The sequence below is a fragment of the Bacillus rossius genome, chromosome 1 (genome assembly GCF_032445375.1).
Source record: "Bacillus rossius redtenbacheri isolate Brsri chromosome 1, Brsri_v3, whole genome shotgun sequence".
In the NCBI taxonomy this organism is placed as follows: Eukaryota; Metazoa; Arthropoda; class Insecta; order Phasmatodea; family Bacillidae; genus Bacillus; species Bacillus rossius.
The window spans coordinates 49,400,399-49,418,045 of NC_086330.1; the positions used below are offsets into that span (position 1 = coordinate 49,400,399).

At 34.5% G+C, this 17,647-nt stretch overlaps 1 protein-coding gene across 2 annotated transcripts in view; it reads left to right on the forward strand.

Moving 5' to 3' along the window:
• Window positions 1-17,647, forward strand: part of LOC134535770 (eIF-2-alpha kinase GCN2) — a 111,320-nt gene that overhangs the window by 92,308 nt on the left and 1,365 nt on the right. For both annotated transcript variants that reach the window (XM_063375020.1, XM_063375028.1), the window contains exons 25-28: window positions 341-456; window positions 2,241-2,445; window positions 10,267-10,433; window positions 12,027-12,200. In XM_063375020.1, coding sequence (XP_063231090.1) covers window positions 341-456; window positions 2,241-2,445; window positions 10,267-10,433; window positions 12,027-12,153 — 615 coding nt within the window. In that variant the 3' untranslated portion in view covers window positions 12,154-12,200. The remainder of the gene's footprint in view (window positions 1-340; window positions 457-2,240; window positions 2,446-10,266; window positions 10,434-12,026; window positions 12,201-17,647) is intronic.

Here is a 17,647-nt window from a genome sequence, read left to right on the forward strand (position 1 = left end):
CATAAATATGAGGATTCAATTTAAGAGTGTTTGTAAAAGTGTGACATGTGATTTTATGCTTTTTGCACATGTCAAATATTTGTGAACGAGATTTTATGATAAAACTAAAATAACATCCAAAGGATGTCATTACTATGTAACACCAAAATCAAAGTTAAAATAACTTACATCACCAAAATGCAACAAAAAACATTAAATTAATCAACATCGTAACAATACTTCATTCAATATTACAAAAATATATTTTAATATATTCTATTCAATTCAATTCAATTCAATTAATTATCCCTTGTACAACTTTTAGTGTTACCATATCTGCAGTGTTTGAATATTGGTACAGAGTTTGGAAGAAGTGCAAGACTGGTGTAGGGAAATGATGGTGTCAAACATCGTCTTGCTGAAAGAAACTGAGGCAACAAGTGTTCGTGTGCGCAGCTGGGATAAGGAGCGAGAGAGGTAAGAACCTTTATTTTTCTTGTGCAGTAAGCAGAACTATGATTGATATAGCATTCAATAGTTTTATGTTACAGTTTGCATGGGGAAAATGTAAGTAAATTTATTTCTTATCACAAATTGTTAATTGCATACTTGACTGGCTCTATCAATACTGATAAAGTGATAAAAAATGTTTTCTTACCAATTTCATGTAAGAGTTCAAGCTTTGCTTTTTGTCTATCTAAAATTATTTAAAGATCTGGTACAATTAGGTGGTCTTCAGACATGAGGACATGACCCTACCTGATTCTGAAATAGTATTGTACGTGATGTCACTCTACATGTCGAGATGCCAACTTTAATATTTGGGATCATCAGCAGACTGGCAGGGTGTGTGGATTCCATTCACCATTGTTTTGTGATGCCATGAATTACATATGCCAAATCAAAGGTTTATCCAATGTACAAAGGTGCAGTAAACACTATTCAGGTTCATTGAAAATATATATTACATGAAATAAAACATAACAAGCAAAGTATGTTGCTAAAACATGCTCACCAACAAGCTTTGGGTGGCTGAAAATTTGTTTGAGAGCATAAAAAAAGAGGGTTTCATTCACATATTTTTCACTTTTTTATTCTTTAATTATGTTGTATTTAATTTTTTTTGAATTTATAGGTCTACCTATTAAAAATTGTTATTTATAAAATGTGCCACAATTAGTTAATGAAATCGCAATTTTACAAAAGCTTCTATTCACAAATAAAAATATGCAAGTATTTTGATGAGCCATGAAAATGTACGTAGACAGTGTTTACTTTATTTGCTAACTCAGGAACGTAACAAATTTTTGTGTAGTTTTCTTGAGTGATCTTGCCTACCATTATCATCTTTATTCTCAGCAATTGTGTTATGACGAGCAACAAAATGTGAGATATAGTAGCTTAATAATTTCAAAATAAAACTATGAATCTTAAAATATGTGAATAACATTGAGATATTTCCGATATTTTAATCAGTAGCTTATGTTTCAGTAATAAGCCAATAAACATGACTATGTATAGTAATAATTTTTTGGTTGGGTATGTAGTTTGGGAACTATTCTACTCAAGTATATATTTTTTAAAGTTCCGGCAGCTCGGAAACAATAATTAAATTGTTTATGCTTTCTTTTGTTGGAATATAAGTATAGGGCCTTTGTCGTTAGTACATAACTGTATATTGGGCATCTTAAATTTGCGTAGTTTAACCATCAAGCAAATTCCTTGAGTAACTAAATTTTGTTCCTTGAAAACCCGGAAATGAGTATGAATTTCAAAATGAAAGTTTGGTGGCCACCCTACACCACTTCACTCCCACATCATCTTATGTTGACTCTGTCTTGGGCGGGAAACACATTTATTTTTATTCATTCATTGAATTAAATATTGATGTTATGCATGTTGTAGTGTATGTAATGTTACTTTGATTACAATGCATGACCAATCCTCCTACTTTTGTATTTTCTTATTTGTTGTACACTTGTACCATAAACTGATGACACTTTCATTGTTCCTCTGTTACTGATATTAGTATGGTTTCACAGTTATTCTTTTTGTATTACCTGCATTTAATGTTCTTTCTTGTGCCATTTAAACTTTAAAGTACGTAAAACCTTCTTTGTTATAATCCAATGTAATGTTTGTTTTAATTTTTTTTTTCTCCTTCGGTATTCGCCATAATTTAATTGTACACACCAACCATAGCACACTGCTCATAGGGAATTGCTGAAAACTGTAATGTTACAGTAAGTGGTAATGTGCAGGTTCCAAGAGAAGCGAGTGGCCACTGCAGATCTGGTGGACTTCCTGCAGCGCACTCTGGAGGTGGGCGACGTGTCTCTGTCCCTCACTCGCTCCGACAGCAAGACCAGCACGAACTGCGAGCCTGCCCCCACTCAGTCGGTTAACGTCAATTTTGTGTTGGACGAACGAATCAACGCCGTCCAGCGGCGCAGAGTGGAAAATCAGGTTGGTATCTTGTACTAATAAATTTAATCTTTTACAAGATGGTAAATTATCACCTTTATTATTATTTTATATATTTATTGATGATATTGTAAAAGTTCTAAACCACTTGTCATGGTGTTCAAGAATTAGAAAATCAAAACACTTGTCAATAGCAATTTAGTCAAAGATTTGGGCCTCACACGTGACACAAAAAAACTTTTCAATCATCACATTGAATCCATTATAATTGTTAAAAGAAAACTTGCCCTCATTAAATACATTACTTATTATGCCTCTAATATAGATTCAATAATATGTTTGTATATTTCCTTGGTGAGATCTAAATTAGAATACAGTTCCATTATCTGGAACAATCTAAATAAATCTAACAATGACAAAATAGATAAAATGCAAACTATATAAATGAATATCAAATTAGTTATCAAGTTATCAAATTTTTTTCTAATTTATTGTAAAACATTTAATTGTTATATACATCTTTTGTCTTAAATAATTTTTATAGGGGTGGAATAAACAGGGGTTAAATGACAAAAAATTCCTAACTTGCTTATTAGGTACACTATCAGATCTGTTTAAATTGTTTGTAAATCTTATAATTTTTATCTAAAACTTTTGTCTGTAGCAAGTTTTGATAAAACAAACCATTATTGCAAGGGTTAAAAAAAACTGGGTTTGGAATAGGAAAATAAATAAAACTTCCCTACCTTGTACACTACCAAATCTATTCTTATTTTTGTTTAACTTTATAATTTATTGTATAAATCCTAAACTTCATCTTAAACTTTGGCTGAAATAGTTTTTGATGAAATGAATTATCACCATAAAAATAGGGTTTGAAATTTTAAAAAATTTGAAATTCCTTAGTATGAAATTCATTCAAAATTATTTTAAACCATCTTAATACAGTGAAACCTCGTTTATTCGTTCCCGCATTGTAGAATTTCCCGGTTTTATTGTTCAATGTCCGTGGTCCCGAAAAAATCCCGCAATAACAATGTTAAAAAAATCCAGTTTCCATCGTTTACGAATATTTTTTAACCCGGTTTAACGGGTTGAACTTTATAGGCTTTTTACCGATTTCACATTCAAATTCCCAAGAAATATTCCAGTTTACGCGTGTCTACACGACACGCAATACCAATATTTACATATGGCGGCCATTACTAAAAGAAAACGAATAAAGTGAGCATGACGCTGTTGCTAACAGGTTCACCAACTTCGATAAAACAACAGACGAAAGCTAACGCTCGCACGATAGTTCTTGCTTTGTGCGATAATCGACACAACAATATAACCGTGGTCGATATACTGTACATACTAGCCCAACGTAAACACGTTTCTATTTAGCGACAGTGAAATCCTGCGAGAAACATAGACGAAATTGTTCATCCTAGCGTTTCCGTGGCCGGCCGTATATGCGCGAGATTTTCTTTGTTTACGGTAAATTAGCTTTACGCATTTAACTCTAATGCACGTGTGAAATTTGTAAAGGTTCATTGATATGTATCGGCCTACAAAAGAGGTTAAAACCATTAAAGAGCGTTTAGAAATTATAAATGCAGTTGAAAAAAATCCAGGCGAAAAACGGGTTGATTTGGCAAAGCGCTATGGTATTCCTCCATCGACTCTTAATTCTATCTTCGCTAGAAGAAATGAGATTCGGAAACAAGCAAGTCAGTTCGGCCAGTCTTCAAAAGAACGGAAAATGGCAAGACAGTCGAAATACAGTGAGCTTGAGAAAGTTTTGTTTTCTTGGTTCCAGCAAGTTCGGGCATCAAACATCCCAGTGGATGGCACATTTTGTTCATTTAAAAAAATTAAGGAAGTAGTGAAATCCCTTATTTACGTTACCGTTATTTACATTTTCCCGTTATTTGCACTATATTCTTCAGGTCCCGTTTGGTTCCCATTTAATCCAATACAATACTTTCACGCGAATTACGTCTCAAAAATCTAATCCATCCCGCTATTTACATCACGTAACAACGATAGTAGGCCTAAAAACATTGTGAAAAACGTAACTTTTATAGTCGGCAGTGAACATTTTAAATCGCAAAATAAACTTATTTTATAACATGAAAAGTTGCTTTTATTTCTAAACATATAATAATTTAAGCCTAGGCGTGTAAAAGTCCGAGTAATTATAGCAGGAGGCAATCTAAAATGTACTCGGGAAAAACGTAAACTCACGAATGTATAAACGTTCTGTTACTATATTTATGTCACAACTTAGCCGAAATACTGGTACGAGACAAACTTCACAAGATAAAATGAGCGGAGTCTTGGTAATTGTTTTAGACGTATTTTATAATTTCGGAAGTATTGTACAGTTGACGCATATTTTTTAAACTAACCATTTATATCTGGGGATCGTAAATAATTAATTATTGGTATCAAGAAATCAAGGTGAACGTAAACTTGAACACGTCACGGCAGCGAGAAAACTGGTGCGTATACCAATAAACTGGTATTAGAACTGGACAAAACTGGTACACGGGAGGTGGAGCTTATATTTTTTTCCGCTAAGCTCGCATCTATTGGCTGGCTGCTGATGGAACGTCACGAGTCTGGGCGGAGCGTTGAGTGAGTTATACTGCGCATGTGCAGCTCAGACAACAGAGAGAGCCAGCCGGCGGCTACGCCGCGCCATAACAGCTGATTGAGTACGATGACCTTCCTCCGCGCACGGCGCGCTATTGACGGTAAATTTCCAATTTGCGGCCCTTTTATTTAAAAAATTTTTACTGTGGTGCAATGCGTATGTGTAATGTAGCCCGCATTTGTTATGAACGCTGCAGGATGCGACTGTATTTTAATTAACTTTAACGTATTTCTTTTCCCTTTATTTACACTTTCCCGCTTTTTACACTTTTTTACTTTGTCCCCATGAAAAGTGCAAATAAGGGGTTTTGCTGTATAATTTTCCAATATTGATAGTGTATATACAGTGTGCTGCTGGTGTCAGTTTATGGAAATACCTAACTGATTCACTGAAAGTTTTTGCAATAATAGTACATACATTGTGCATTTGGTAACTTTAGAGTGTGTTCCCACATTGTAGGATTTCCTGGATTATCCGTTTTTTACTCATGGTCCATTGGAAAACGGATAATCAGGGTTTCACTGTATTATCTTAAATTTTGGTCCAAAGTAAATTTTTATTATATGACCACATTATTAGTGCAAGGGATGACAAATAGTGTTTAAAGGTTAGAACAATTAAATAATGATTTTTTTTTTGGAATATATGTAATTCATTCTAAGTTATTCATTGAGTTAAAAATAGTCTTAATATTTTTGCTGCATGGAAAATGAGTAAATATTTAATTGATCATTTTGTAATATTGGAAAACAAATATGTTATATACATTAGTTCTTAAAATTTTCCAGATGTTTATAGAAGTATCCAAAATATTTCCAGAATTAATAGGTACTTTGAAATCTACCTATGCTTGTAAGTTTATTTATTTATTTATTTATTTATTAAATTTGTGACATGCACACCAACAGCCGAAGCTTTGGAGGTGTGCACAGAACAAGTAATAAAAACACGACACATACAAACGAATAAATACAACATAAACAGGATAATAAAAGACGACACATACAAGCGAATAAATACAACATACACAGGATAATAAAAGATGACACAATAACAAACAAAACAAAACAAAACAGCAACAGAGATAATCTTAACTAAATGATCTAGAATGGGAAGAATAAACAGGATTATAAAATTACTCAAAATATTAGGGTAATCATAAAAATTAAAATTTAAAGTTTTTAATAAAATTTTCATATTTATTGAAATTTGAGATAAGTCTGTAAATTAAATCATTATTATTGTGTAAGGAACATAATAGGGATCGAAGGCGGCTTTTGAACTGCGGGACTCGAATACCAGAGTTATCAAGTAAGTATAAGCAATTAATTTTTGAACTATAGCACTTAAACACAAACAGGGCATCCAGATGGATGCGACGATTTGAAAGAGATTCTAATTTGGGTAATTGATGGTGTCTAGAACTAATTATTTTGAAAAATTTATTTTGTATGGATTCAATTTTGTCACTATCGGTGGTGTTAATACTGTTCCAGATAACTGAGCAATATTCGAGTTTACTTCTGACTAAGGACAAATAAAGAGTAAGAATGGATTCAATATTAGATGCATAGTAAGTTATATAATTTATTAAATATAAGGTTCTACGGGAAAAGGATACTAAAGAATTAACATGTTGATGAAAAAATAGTTTGGAGTCAAGAATAACACCAAGATCTTTTATACTAAGAGATTTGGAAATTTTTGAGTTGTCAAGAAAATAATCATATTTAACTGGATGAATTTTCCTTGTGAAAGAAATAATTTTTGTTTTATCTTTGTTAAGTGAAACTAAATTCATTTTACACCAATTATCAATTTCAGTAATATCAGATTGAAGAAGCAGACAGTCATTTAAGGAGGAAATTTCTCTGGATATTTTAAGATCGTCAGCAAACAGAAAACCAGTAGTATGATGAAGAACTTTAAAAATATCATTGATATAAATATTGAATAGTAAGGGAGATAAAGTACCCCCTTGAGGCACACCAGAAGTAGCATGATATAAAGTAGAAGTTTTTTTATTAAGTGAAACAAAGAAACATCTATCTTTAAGGTAACTAGTAAACCAGGTTATATAATTATTACAGAGACCGAAGTTAGAAAGCTTAGCTAGTAAAATGGAGTGATTGACAGTATCAAAGGCTTTAGCCAGATCAAAATAACATGCATCAACCTGCCCCCTTGTTGTAACTTTATTGTATATAGGATTAATAAATGAGAGAAGATTAGTAGAAGTTGTCATACTATTTCTAAAGCCATGCTGATTAGGAGCTAATCTGTTGTTTATTGGGAAGTTAATATGTTTAAATATTATTTTTTCAAAGATTTTAGTAAAGCCATTTAATAATGATATAGGCCTATAATTAAATACACTGAGTTTACTACCCTTTTTATGTATGGGAATAACCTTAGCTATTTTCCATTTAGTGGGAAATACTTGTGATTTTAGACTTGTATTAAATAGATGCAACAATAGAGGCATTAGAATAAAAGAGCAGCCTTTAATTATGAAATTTGGTATACCGTCAGGACCAGTAGACATAGTTGGTTTTAATGATTTAATTCCCCATAAGACCTGGCTTTCTGATAAGAATGATACAGGAATTGAATCGTGAATAATATCGGGATCAATGATACGAGGGTGGTTGGTGGATGGTACATATACACTAGCAAAGTACTTAGCAAAGACATTAGAAAGAATACCTGGATCATTACAGATATCACCATTGACATTAAGAGAATGAGATTCACTATAACCATTTTTCATAACATTGACATATCTCCAGAATTTTTTAGGGTTATTCTTAACCTTATTATTGATACTACGATTCCAATTAGTTTTATCACGCTTAATAAGATTTTTAACTAGTGCTCTATATTTAGAGAAAAGAAGGTAATACTGAGTATTATTGTTTCTTTTATAGAGTTTATGAAAGTGTTTTTTAGATTTTAAGGCATGAATTAAATCACCAGAGAACCAATAAGGATGTTTAGAGGCCTTACGTGTGGATAATGGAATGTGAGTATTGATTTTATCACAGATAAAAGATGTAAGTTGATCTACAAGAGCATCTACATCAGTGGTGTTATAATATTCATCCCAATTGTGGGTTTTTAGAGAGTTATATAGGCTTAAGTAATCACCAGCTTTGTAGTTTCTGAAAATAGAATCTGGAGTAAAATTGTGTGAGGTCGCCTCAATATGTAGTTTAATAAGTAGGGTAGGATGATAGATATCCTCTTTGACCAGAGATTCAACAGCTTTTTCAACCACACAATGGGATAGATTAGAAAGACAAAGATCTAGAAGATTATTGGAAGATTGTATTAGGTTGTGCTGAATTAAATCCAAATTAGATATGAAATCAAGTAGGCACTGAGCCTTGGATCTGACATGTGCACGGGCAATATTGAAATAGTGATTACCTTTCCAATCTATCCCAGGTACATTGAAGTCACCTAAGATAATCACATTATCATGAGAATTAACGAGTTTTTGTTCAAGAGCTTCAAAATACAATGTGAATAGATTAGGTGATGTAGTTGGAGGAAGATAAATATTACCCAATGTTAAGTACTTATTAAAAGCAATTTTAATATTAATCCATACGGCTTCTACTCCACGATAGTCATATAATTGAATTAGCTGAACAGAAGGGAATTTATGTTTATTCACTGCGATCAACACTCCGCCACCACGTTCCATTGATGAGAGTAGCGGATCCCTATCAGTTCTAAAAATAGAATAATTATCGGTGAAATAATGAGCATTGATACATCTTTCGTTGAACCAAGTTTCTGTTAGACAGATTATGTCATACTGAGTATTAATAAGATTATCAAAGAATTCAACTGATTTTGTTCTAAGTCCTCTAACATTCTGATATGCAATTTCCCATTCATTAAGATTGGGCATTCACTGGAAAGTGGGTAGGAAGCACTCCTCCAGGCCCTGGCATAGAAGTTGCTGGCGTAAAAGGTGACGATGTACTGCAGGAACTTGGAGGTAATTGGGTAGAATTGCCGAGAGCTTCAGGAGATGAATTAGTACTAACAATTTGGTCTTGATGCAGTTTTCCAAAGAAAGGACTGATTAAACAGCCACTGGGCCAAAAAACAATATTATTAATTCTACTAAAATCTTCTTCCAGAACAGATACATGGAAGGAGGCGTAAGAATTATGCTTTGTCCGGAGCTTGGCCACTTTGACTTGCTTGAGATTTAGTTCGTTGGAAATATAATCTACGACTTCTTGTTCCGTGACAGACGGCTCAAAACGCGTGACAAAGAGAGCTTTTGTTTTTTTGTAAATAGGTTTAGCAATTGTTCTTAATGTTGAAACATTCCTGATGCCAATTTGCAAGGGATTTTTCTTACGATCCGTGTTAGATGATTTTCTATCGGAGTTTTCATTATTCGTGGACTTGCGTGAATGTTGTACTACGGTAAAGCCGTCTTCGTCGACGGGCTGTTTACCGTTTTTCCTGATGACGTCGTTGGAGACACGCTGAGTTGTAAGTGGGTCACTGGTGGGCGCGCTGTTGCCAGATACACCGGATGACTCGACACAAACAGGTTTCTTGTTTGAGGAGACTTTTTTTACTACTTGACTGTATGAATTAACAGAATCAGTCTTAGAAGATAAGATCTGTTTGATCTGTTGCAGTTCATTTTTTATCTCTGCAGTTTCACTAAGAGAGTCGATAAGAAGGGTTTTTAACACCATATTCTCGCTTTTTAACTCGTCAAATTTCATACTGAGGGATTTCACGGCCGAGATTAAGTCTTCCATGGTGGGATCCAGAAGTTTTACCGTCCAAGCTTCACTAGATGATTTTTGCTTCGATGAACTTTCACTTGCTTTTTCAGATATTCCCGGCGAATTAGAAATCACTTTTTTAGTAGGCGATCTGAACATTTTAGTAACCGTGTCAGGAACTAATTCAATGATCGTATCATTATTATCGGGTAATGAAAACCCATGAAAGTCGGAAAGATTAAGCAGCGATGAATCAATTATGAGTGGAACTCGAACTTAACGATGGTGAAGAAATAATAGCACATTGAAGCCGGGGAGCGCGCGCGCACGTCCGTCGGCTATGAACGCTCAGCCGTCACAAGTTGTGCCGAAAGGAATTTTTTCTATACTAGTTAAATTTTTACAGTGCTCTCAAATTCTCTTATTAGAGGTAATGTTTATAGTGCTTGTTTGTAGGTGATATCCCAGCTAACAAGCACACTGCAGAGACTGTCGTCCCGTGTGCGAGTTGAAGTGCTGGTTCTGTCAGTTGATTCTGTCGTCATCAAGACTCTTGTCTCTCACCTGGATCTTGATGCTGATACAACTGACTTCCAAAAGAGCATTGGCCTTATCATCGAGAGGTATATTGGAAATGATACGGCTTTAGTAGTTTGTTTTTGCATGTACTGGTTGTAGGTTAGAATAACAAAAGATACAGTGTTTTATTGCATAATCGTAGCACATTTTATACTAAAATAAAGTTTGAATAGTAGGGGTGCGACGTTTATGTGAGAAAAAAAAATTTGTTAGGTAAAGATATTCATAATAACAAAACCCATTCATGGAAAGTATGTTCATTTAATAAGTGAAGTATATAAGAGCACACCAAACAGTTTAAATTAATAGTCATGCAACAAAAACCTTTCTTCAACTTTAAATAGAAAAAACAAAATCTGCGATCCGAATGCGAGCCTGAAGGAACGCATATCTATGGTCGTAGTGCACACCACAAGTGTGTGCGGGGCATCAAATATAGTTAACTCGGCAGTTGACAGAGAGTGTGTGTTGCATGCAATCGGCAAGATATCGATATTCGACTAGGTGTGCGCTCTATACGAGAAGCAATATAACCTATGCGATAAAAGAGGGTAGTTTGACAAAGGATTTTCAGCTTAAAGCTAAGTAGCTACATGGCACACGTGAATATGCAGGGTGTCTATAGACTGCAAAAATAATGAAAAAGTAACAAAATTATCAGCATGTTCCTGAAAGCATCCCAAAACAAACAAGATGCTAGAAGTCATGTTACTTTACTTTCCAGTAGCCTTTTACAGACTTGCATTTTGTTTTTTGATGCCTCACATCAGTTTATAGTTATTTGTTAAATAATATAAATATTAGGAGACAGTTCACTTTAATCATGCAGAAATTTTGTCAAAAGGTTTTAGTTTTCTAACATAAAAATCTAGGAATGTTCTTGTTAATAGTAGATCTATTTTTGATATTATTGATACATATGTAGTATACCGAGTCAGCACCAAAAGCAAAGTTAATAACATTTATTTTGGATTTACGTTGTGACGAGGTCATTCGGAGTAAACTCATACAACACAAGTTAACCTGAATCATGCTGGATGGATTGAAACTCAAATCTGAGTTATATTGAATGTGAGTCCAATGTTTTACCATTGGGCCACCTCTCGCTTTGTTCAGAAGCCAAGCACGTACCAACTCAAAAGTCACTACATCTTGAGTTGTTAAAGGATGTGCAGTCACCAGGTGATACTTCAACAAAGTAGCAGTACGAAGCCATATCTACCTGGCATCTCATATAGAATTTAAGAAAAAACTCAAGGACTTTACAAAAATACAACAAAATCCATGCCAGCTTCATCAATCACAGGTTTCCTATATTTCTAAATAACTAGGTAAGACTTGGCTATATTATTATAGACATCTGGTTTTACCATCATACGTAAAAAAATCCAGAAAGCTATAGCTATTAAAAAATTCATAATATAGTTTGTTTTCATTTTATAAATGAAATAATGGTAGTAATAATATGTCTTTTGGTTAACAAAGCTGAAGCAGACACATTTTGTGAAATATTTGTAGTTATTTTTAATGAGTACTTTATGCTGAAGTAGAAATTTGCATGGAATTTTATTTATCATTTCAAATGCATGGTCTCTTATTTTTACTGCTTCTATTTGTATATTATTTTTGTTTTTTAGGCATCCTCGGCATAAAAAGTACCTATCTCGGGTTTGTGACGAGATCCAAGACTTGTGCTGTCAGAAGGCTCGCCCTGTTTTGGTTTTGTACAGTCGAGAAGACAACATTTTCAAGATTATTTTATGATATCAAAAATATTGGCTATAAATGGTCCAGTATTTTAAACACTGCAGGTAAGCTCGCACATGATACAATTGAAATTTCAACACCATACTCATTATTTCAGTAGAACTATATTATTTGTTATGATTCTTGGGAAGTCAAAACCCACATTTACTCAAATCATGAGAGATTTGGTGGCAACATTTTTGGGTTTCCACAGTCTGTCTTCCGTAGCCTCTGCATGATGCCTGTCAAAATATATTGACCCTTGTTCATCCCTCACCCAATCCTGAAGCTCTAGATACAGTAGAACCCCGATTATCCGTGTTAATGAAAGGGACGAGTGAGTCGGATAATCGAAAATCACGGTTAGCAGAGTCATGCTTGTCTCAGCCATCTGTGGACATTGGGAGATTAAGATATTACATATACATAAATATACACATGCTTTGTGTGCGTGTGCGTTGTTGACATAGAAGCGGGCTGCTTAGTGCTGGACAGCAGTGGTTTTTAAGTCTTTCGTGTGCGGAGACGTGGGATCGCGAGTCGTTTTTGTACCGAGGTGTGTGGCTAGCCGCCCGGCCAGTCCGAGGGCCCAAGACAGCTGATAGCTGTCAAGGTCACACATTCTTTTCATCGCTCGTAAGCAACGCTATCACGCTTCGCTCATTGCTCTGTTGTCAGTAGAGGTGTAAAGTAACGAAAAAAAGCGTACCCATATTTATTCGTTACTATAACAATTAGTTCTCGTTACTATTGTATCGTTACGTTACTCGTTACTTCTGATACCGCATAACATGCTATGTTATGTTACAGCAACGAATCGAGTCGTATGGCGTACGCGTACTGTATGACGTCTCGGAAATAATTAATCGAATATAAACAATTGACAATATTTGATAATTAACTATTTTTGTTAACCAAGAAACAATTAAATCTCATTAGAGTGGCTTTATTACGTATATTATCTCTGTTAAGATAAGAACAAAAAAAACGTGAAAATAAGCGACAAAAAAACATACATATTTCTAATTTGTAAAAAATACTTTCTTACGTTGTTTCTGTTCCAATCTCAAACTTTGTCTACACACACAATACCTTTAATAAACAGTAAAAAACTTGGACGACGAATTTCCAAATTATACTTTACTTAATAAACAAACATCGGTTCTTTGTAACGTACGTTTTTAAATTCATCGAATAAGCGCGCGCATGCGTAAAACATACGAAAAATGCGAGTAACGAAAGGCATTCGTGTGTAACGATTCATTACTCAGTACTATATGGCGCACCCGTTACTCAGTACCGAATACATACGGTTTGCTACAGCTCTAGTTGTCAGTAACACCATCGGGCTGGTTATTGTTTTACAGAATGACTGCCTTTAAAATTCTTTTCGAAATAAGATTTTCCATACCAGTGCATTGAGACTTTATTTCATGGTTTTGAAACGGTGTCTCTGTCTCGTATAATTCACGGTGTTTTTATCCCTCTTTATTTATATGAATTTTAAATTTTAGATTTTTTTATTTTTTAGCTTGCTGAACGTGGACTTGGTGCAAAAACGGCCTATTATGACATAGGGTTGCAGATGGGTCGGAAATCTTATAATGACCACCTCTCTATTACGACCCTAATCTCGGGAACCGTGAGGGGTCGTTATATCTATTCTCCGTTCACTCTTAGCTGAGTTTTGAAATAAACAAACACCGTCGTATCACTGGACCATGTCAGCAAGTGATAGGCTGAATTTATCTTGCGTGCCAAGCACTAGTTGCAACCCACACACTTCAGTACAGTCGGTGCTAATAAAATAACGGAGAAGTAAGCTTGATGGACATAAATCGCGGTTAATCCGCGAATCGGATGATTGAGTTGCGGATAATCGGGGTTCTACTGTACTTATTTTTAGTGGTGCACCGATATGACTTTACCGATTACCGATTTGATTACCGATTATAATGAACCAATTTTTTAAATTGTAATAATGCACACAAAATTTTTTATTCCCATGTGAATTTAATAACAAGATTAGGTAAAATTGAGAATACAGTTATAATAACAGTATAAAAATAAAAATATATAAAATACACTATTAAGTCATTGCAAAGTGTAAATTAAATTAACTTCTATTTATATTTGTTATTGTAAACAACTTGAACTACAGTCTAATAATTGTAATTTACAATGGGTAAGTTTTTGTTGCGAAAAACTAGCATTATTATCGACTATCACATAAGGTTGCATGTCTTCACAAATCAATTCAGCTATAAACTGTGTCAGTTCTAATGCTCTTGGGTCATTCACATCATACAGTATTTTCTTTTCCATGATATTTGTTATTTTTGTTTGAGCCAATTTCATTACTTTTCTTGGAACCCCATCTGTATCACAATCATCTGTGGTTACAATAACACACTTCTCCACTAATTTATCAGGATGCATTCGCTTGATGTGGTTCCATAGGTTAATAGTAGTAGTATATTCCTGCTGATTGGTCAGTCCACTACCACCACCACGAGAAATTACCGTTAAACATGTTGCTTTATTTTGTTCACTTGAGTTTATAGAAAAATGTTTCCACCCTTCACTTTTTTTCTCTCTACTCGCCATCTCAATATAATTATATAAAAATGACACAAAACCAATTCTAGCATATGTGATTTTATTTATGTTGACTGAATATATAAAATTATAAATACTTTTTCACTTTTCACGTCACATACAAATAACAAAACAACTAATAATGTTACCAAAGACAACCATAACGAGTAGGTAAAACGCAGTGATAAACTCTAGAAAGTATCGGGACCGCAATTTTGAACCGCTACTAGGACTCGAAAAGATAAATTGTCATAGAATCCACTGCAACTGCTTGTGGTATTTTGATTGCGTGCCATCTATGTTACGTATCTGGCTGTAGGTAATGTACAAGGCCACTAAACAAAAGACAGAACAAAAGATGAAACGTAAATAAACGTGTTGGAAAAAAGTTTTTTTTTATTGTTCGAGGCAATGAGATTTATTAAACTTAACGAAATATCTGTAATCAAGATCTGACGGAGTTGGATGAATTTTGTAATATTACCGTATTTCGTCCTAAAATGTGTAACAAAATATTACACTGTAAAAAAACCTACTTAATTACGCCGGGACGTAGATAATCGGCAAAGTAATCGTTAAGATAATCGCCGATCACGATTAATCGGAAAGTACCCATAATCGCCAATTACGATTAATCGGTATCCGCATCGGTGCACCACTACTTATTTTAAAAAGTAATATGATGCTTATCACAAACTGCTTACCTTTTTTCCACCATTAGAATGCTAAATGATGTGTTTCTCGTAAAGGGTACCAGCATCATCTTACCCCAAACTCGTATAGACTTACAGGCCAGAACAATTAGCATTTTCTAAATAAGTCTTTTTTCAGCTAAATTTGTTTAAAATCTCATTTATTTATAAAATGCAGTTTACAAAATTATACTTAAGTGATAAACTTTTTTTTTTTTACTTTTCAAAATTGTTGTAGCCTTTCAGTAACCTTACTACTCTTTTAGTTGTACTTTGCAGTTTTGTCTGGGACACATGCGCATGTATAATTAAATCACTCTAATTTATGTCTGTCAATGAAGACTTATCAGCACTTCAGTTAATAACAAACACAACATGTCCACCATCTTTCCCGCAGATTTCCTCTTCTCGTGGACGAAAGGTGTGCTATTGGCTAATTAGATAATAACAAAACAGGCTTCACTAGCTTGCATTTTGGTTTAGCGGGAGTAAAAAGTTAACCACAGCAGTACTATAGGTACTTGGCATTTTCCCAAATTCTTTGTGATGCAGCCAAGTTAATGCATCTCGGTTAACTTCAAGTATAATTTTTTGATCAAAATATCTCAGTTGTAGTGTGATGCTCCGTGAGCAGCGCACTTATCCTACATGTACGTGTGCTGTGTCTGCTATCCGCCCAAATGGCGCCGGAATGATGTGTCTGCAAGAAGGGCGAAGAGGGGAAAGTCTTAAAATAAACCATCCAGAGAGAAAGCAAGAGTGTGTGGCGGTGTTGATGGTTATTTCTTCCTCTCATCATTGTAAATGTTGCAGCAACTGACATCCTACACAATTATCTGTCTTGACTACATGACAGGTGTTTTTAATACAACTAATTTTTTATATACAATTGGCCAATGTGTGATTCGGGTTTGAAATGAAAAATGATAAGAGGAATGCTGTCTGTTTGGGCACCTTTAACAATACAATATATCAGAAAATCTATATTAATCTACAAATCAGATTATCTTGAATAATCAAGGTTTTTCTGTACTTTTGGGTTTGGTGGAGAAATGGACACGGCCAGATTTGATTATCATTAGTGATGGGTTGAATCTCAATTTTCTCGAATCCGAATCCGAATCCCAAAGAGTACCTTGAATATTTTATTTAGTTTAAGTTTGTCACATGCCCACTAACAGCTGAGGGCTTGGGCGGTGGGCATGACATATAAAGGACAAGAACAATGTGGTCACTGCAGTTACATGGACACTCCTTCCCCCTTCACCCGGGCACCAAGAGCAGGCAAGCACAACCTGAGGGGAAACCACAGCAGGTGGGGGCACCTGCAATTGGTCAACATACGTAAGGCGAGTGCACCACACAGCTGCAGTGACCAAAACAGATATAAAAGAATACAAATTAAAAAAAAAATTTAAGGATGCAATACAAGAGTTCTCTGAAACGTTTCTGACCTCAACATGAAGATGGCAGTACTCGTCAACAAAAATTGGGGAATGTGTTTGCTTGTGCTTTGGAACATACCCTCTGAAATTTCAGCCATTTTGGACACACATTTGTTTTTTAACAATTGTTTGTGTGAATTGATGCGCATGTTTTTGTGAAAATGGAAAATTGAGTATCAAACTGTCATTGAATATTTGTTTTTGAAGGGCAATAACTGTATACTAAATTTATGGAATGCTTTGTTATTAATAGAGAGTACACATTAATAGTGCTAAAAATAGTTTTTCTTATGACATAATTTATGTTTCATTGAATTATTCTTTTTTAACAAAAAAACCCAACAAACAGTAAACTAAAAAGTAGATAGAGACGTGACTCCGTCAGACGTCCTGCGTACACCCCACCTATACACATAACAATAAATAACCTATAACATTGGGGGGGGGGGGGGGGGGGGGGACTGTAGCTCTTGGGTAGGCATGGTACTCGTGATCAAGTCTTCTCCCTATACAGGAAGTGTAGGGTATTATTTATGTACTGAAAAGAGACTTGATTAGTTCATTCAAGCACAGATTTTATTTACTAGTCCAAATACGAGAAGCACAATAAACAAACTCTGAGAAATAATACAAAAAAAAGGTTAACAGGAGAATTCATAAATAATAATTTATCACGTAGATTCACGAATAAATAAATACATTAAATACACATTAAAGTGACGTCAGCCGGCAAACAATTATCACTACAACATGGCGGTTCTCTCGTCGTCGCAGCTC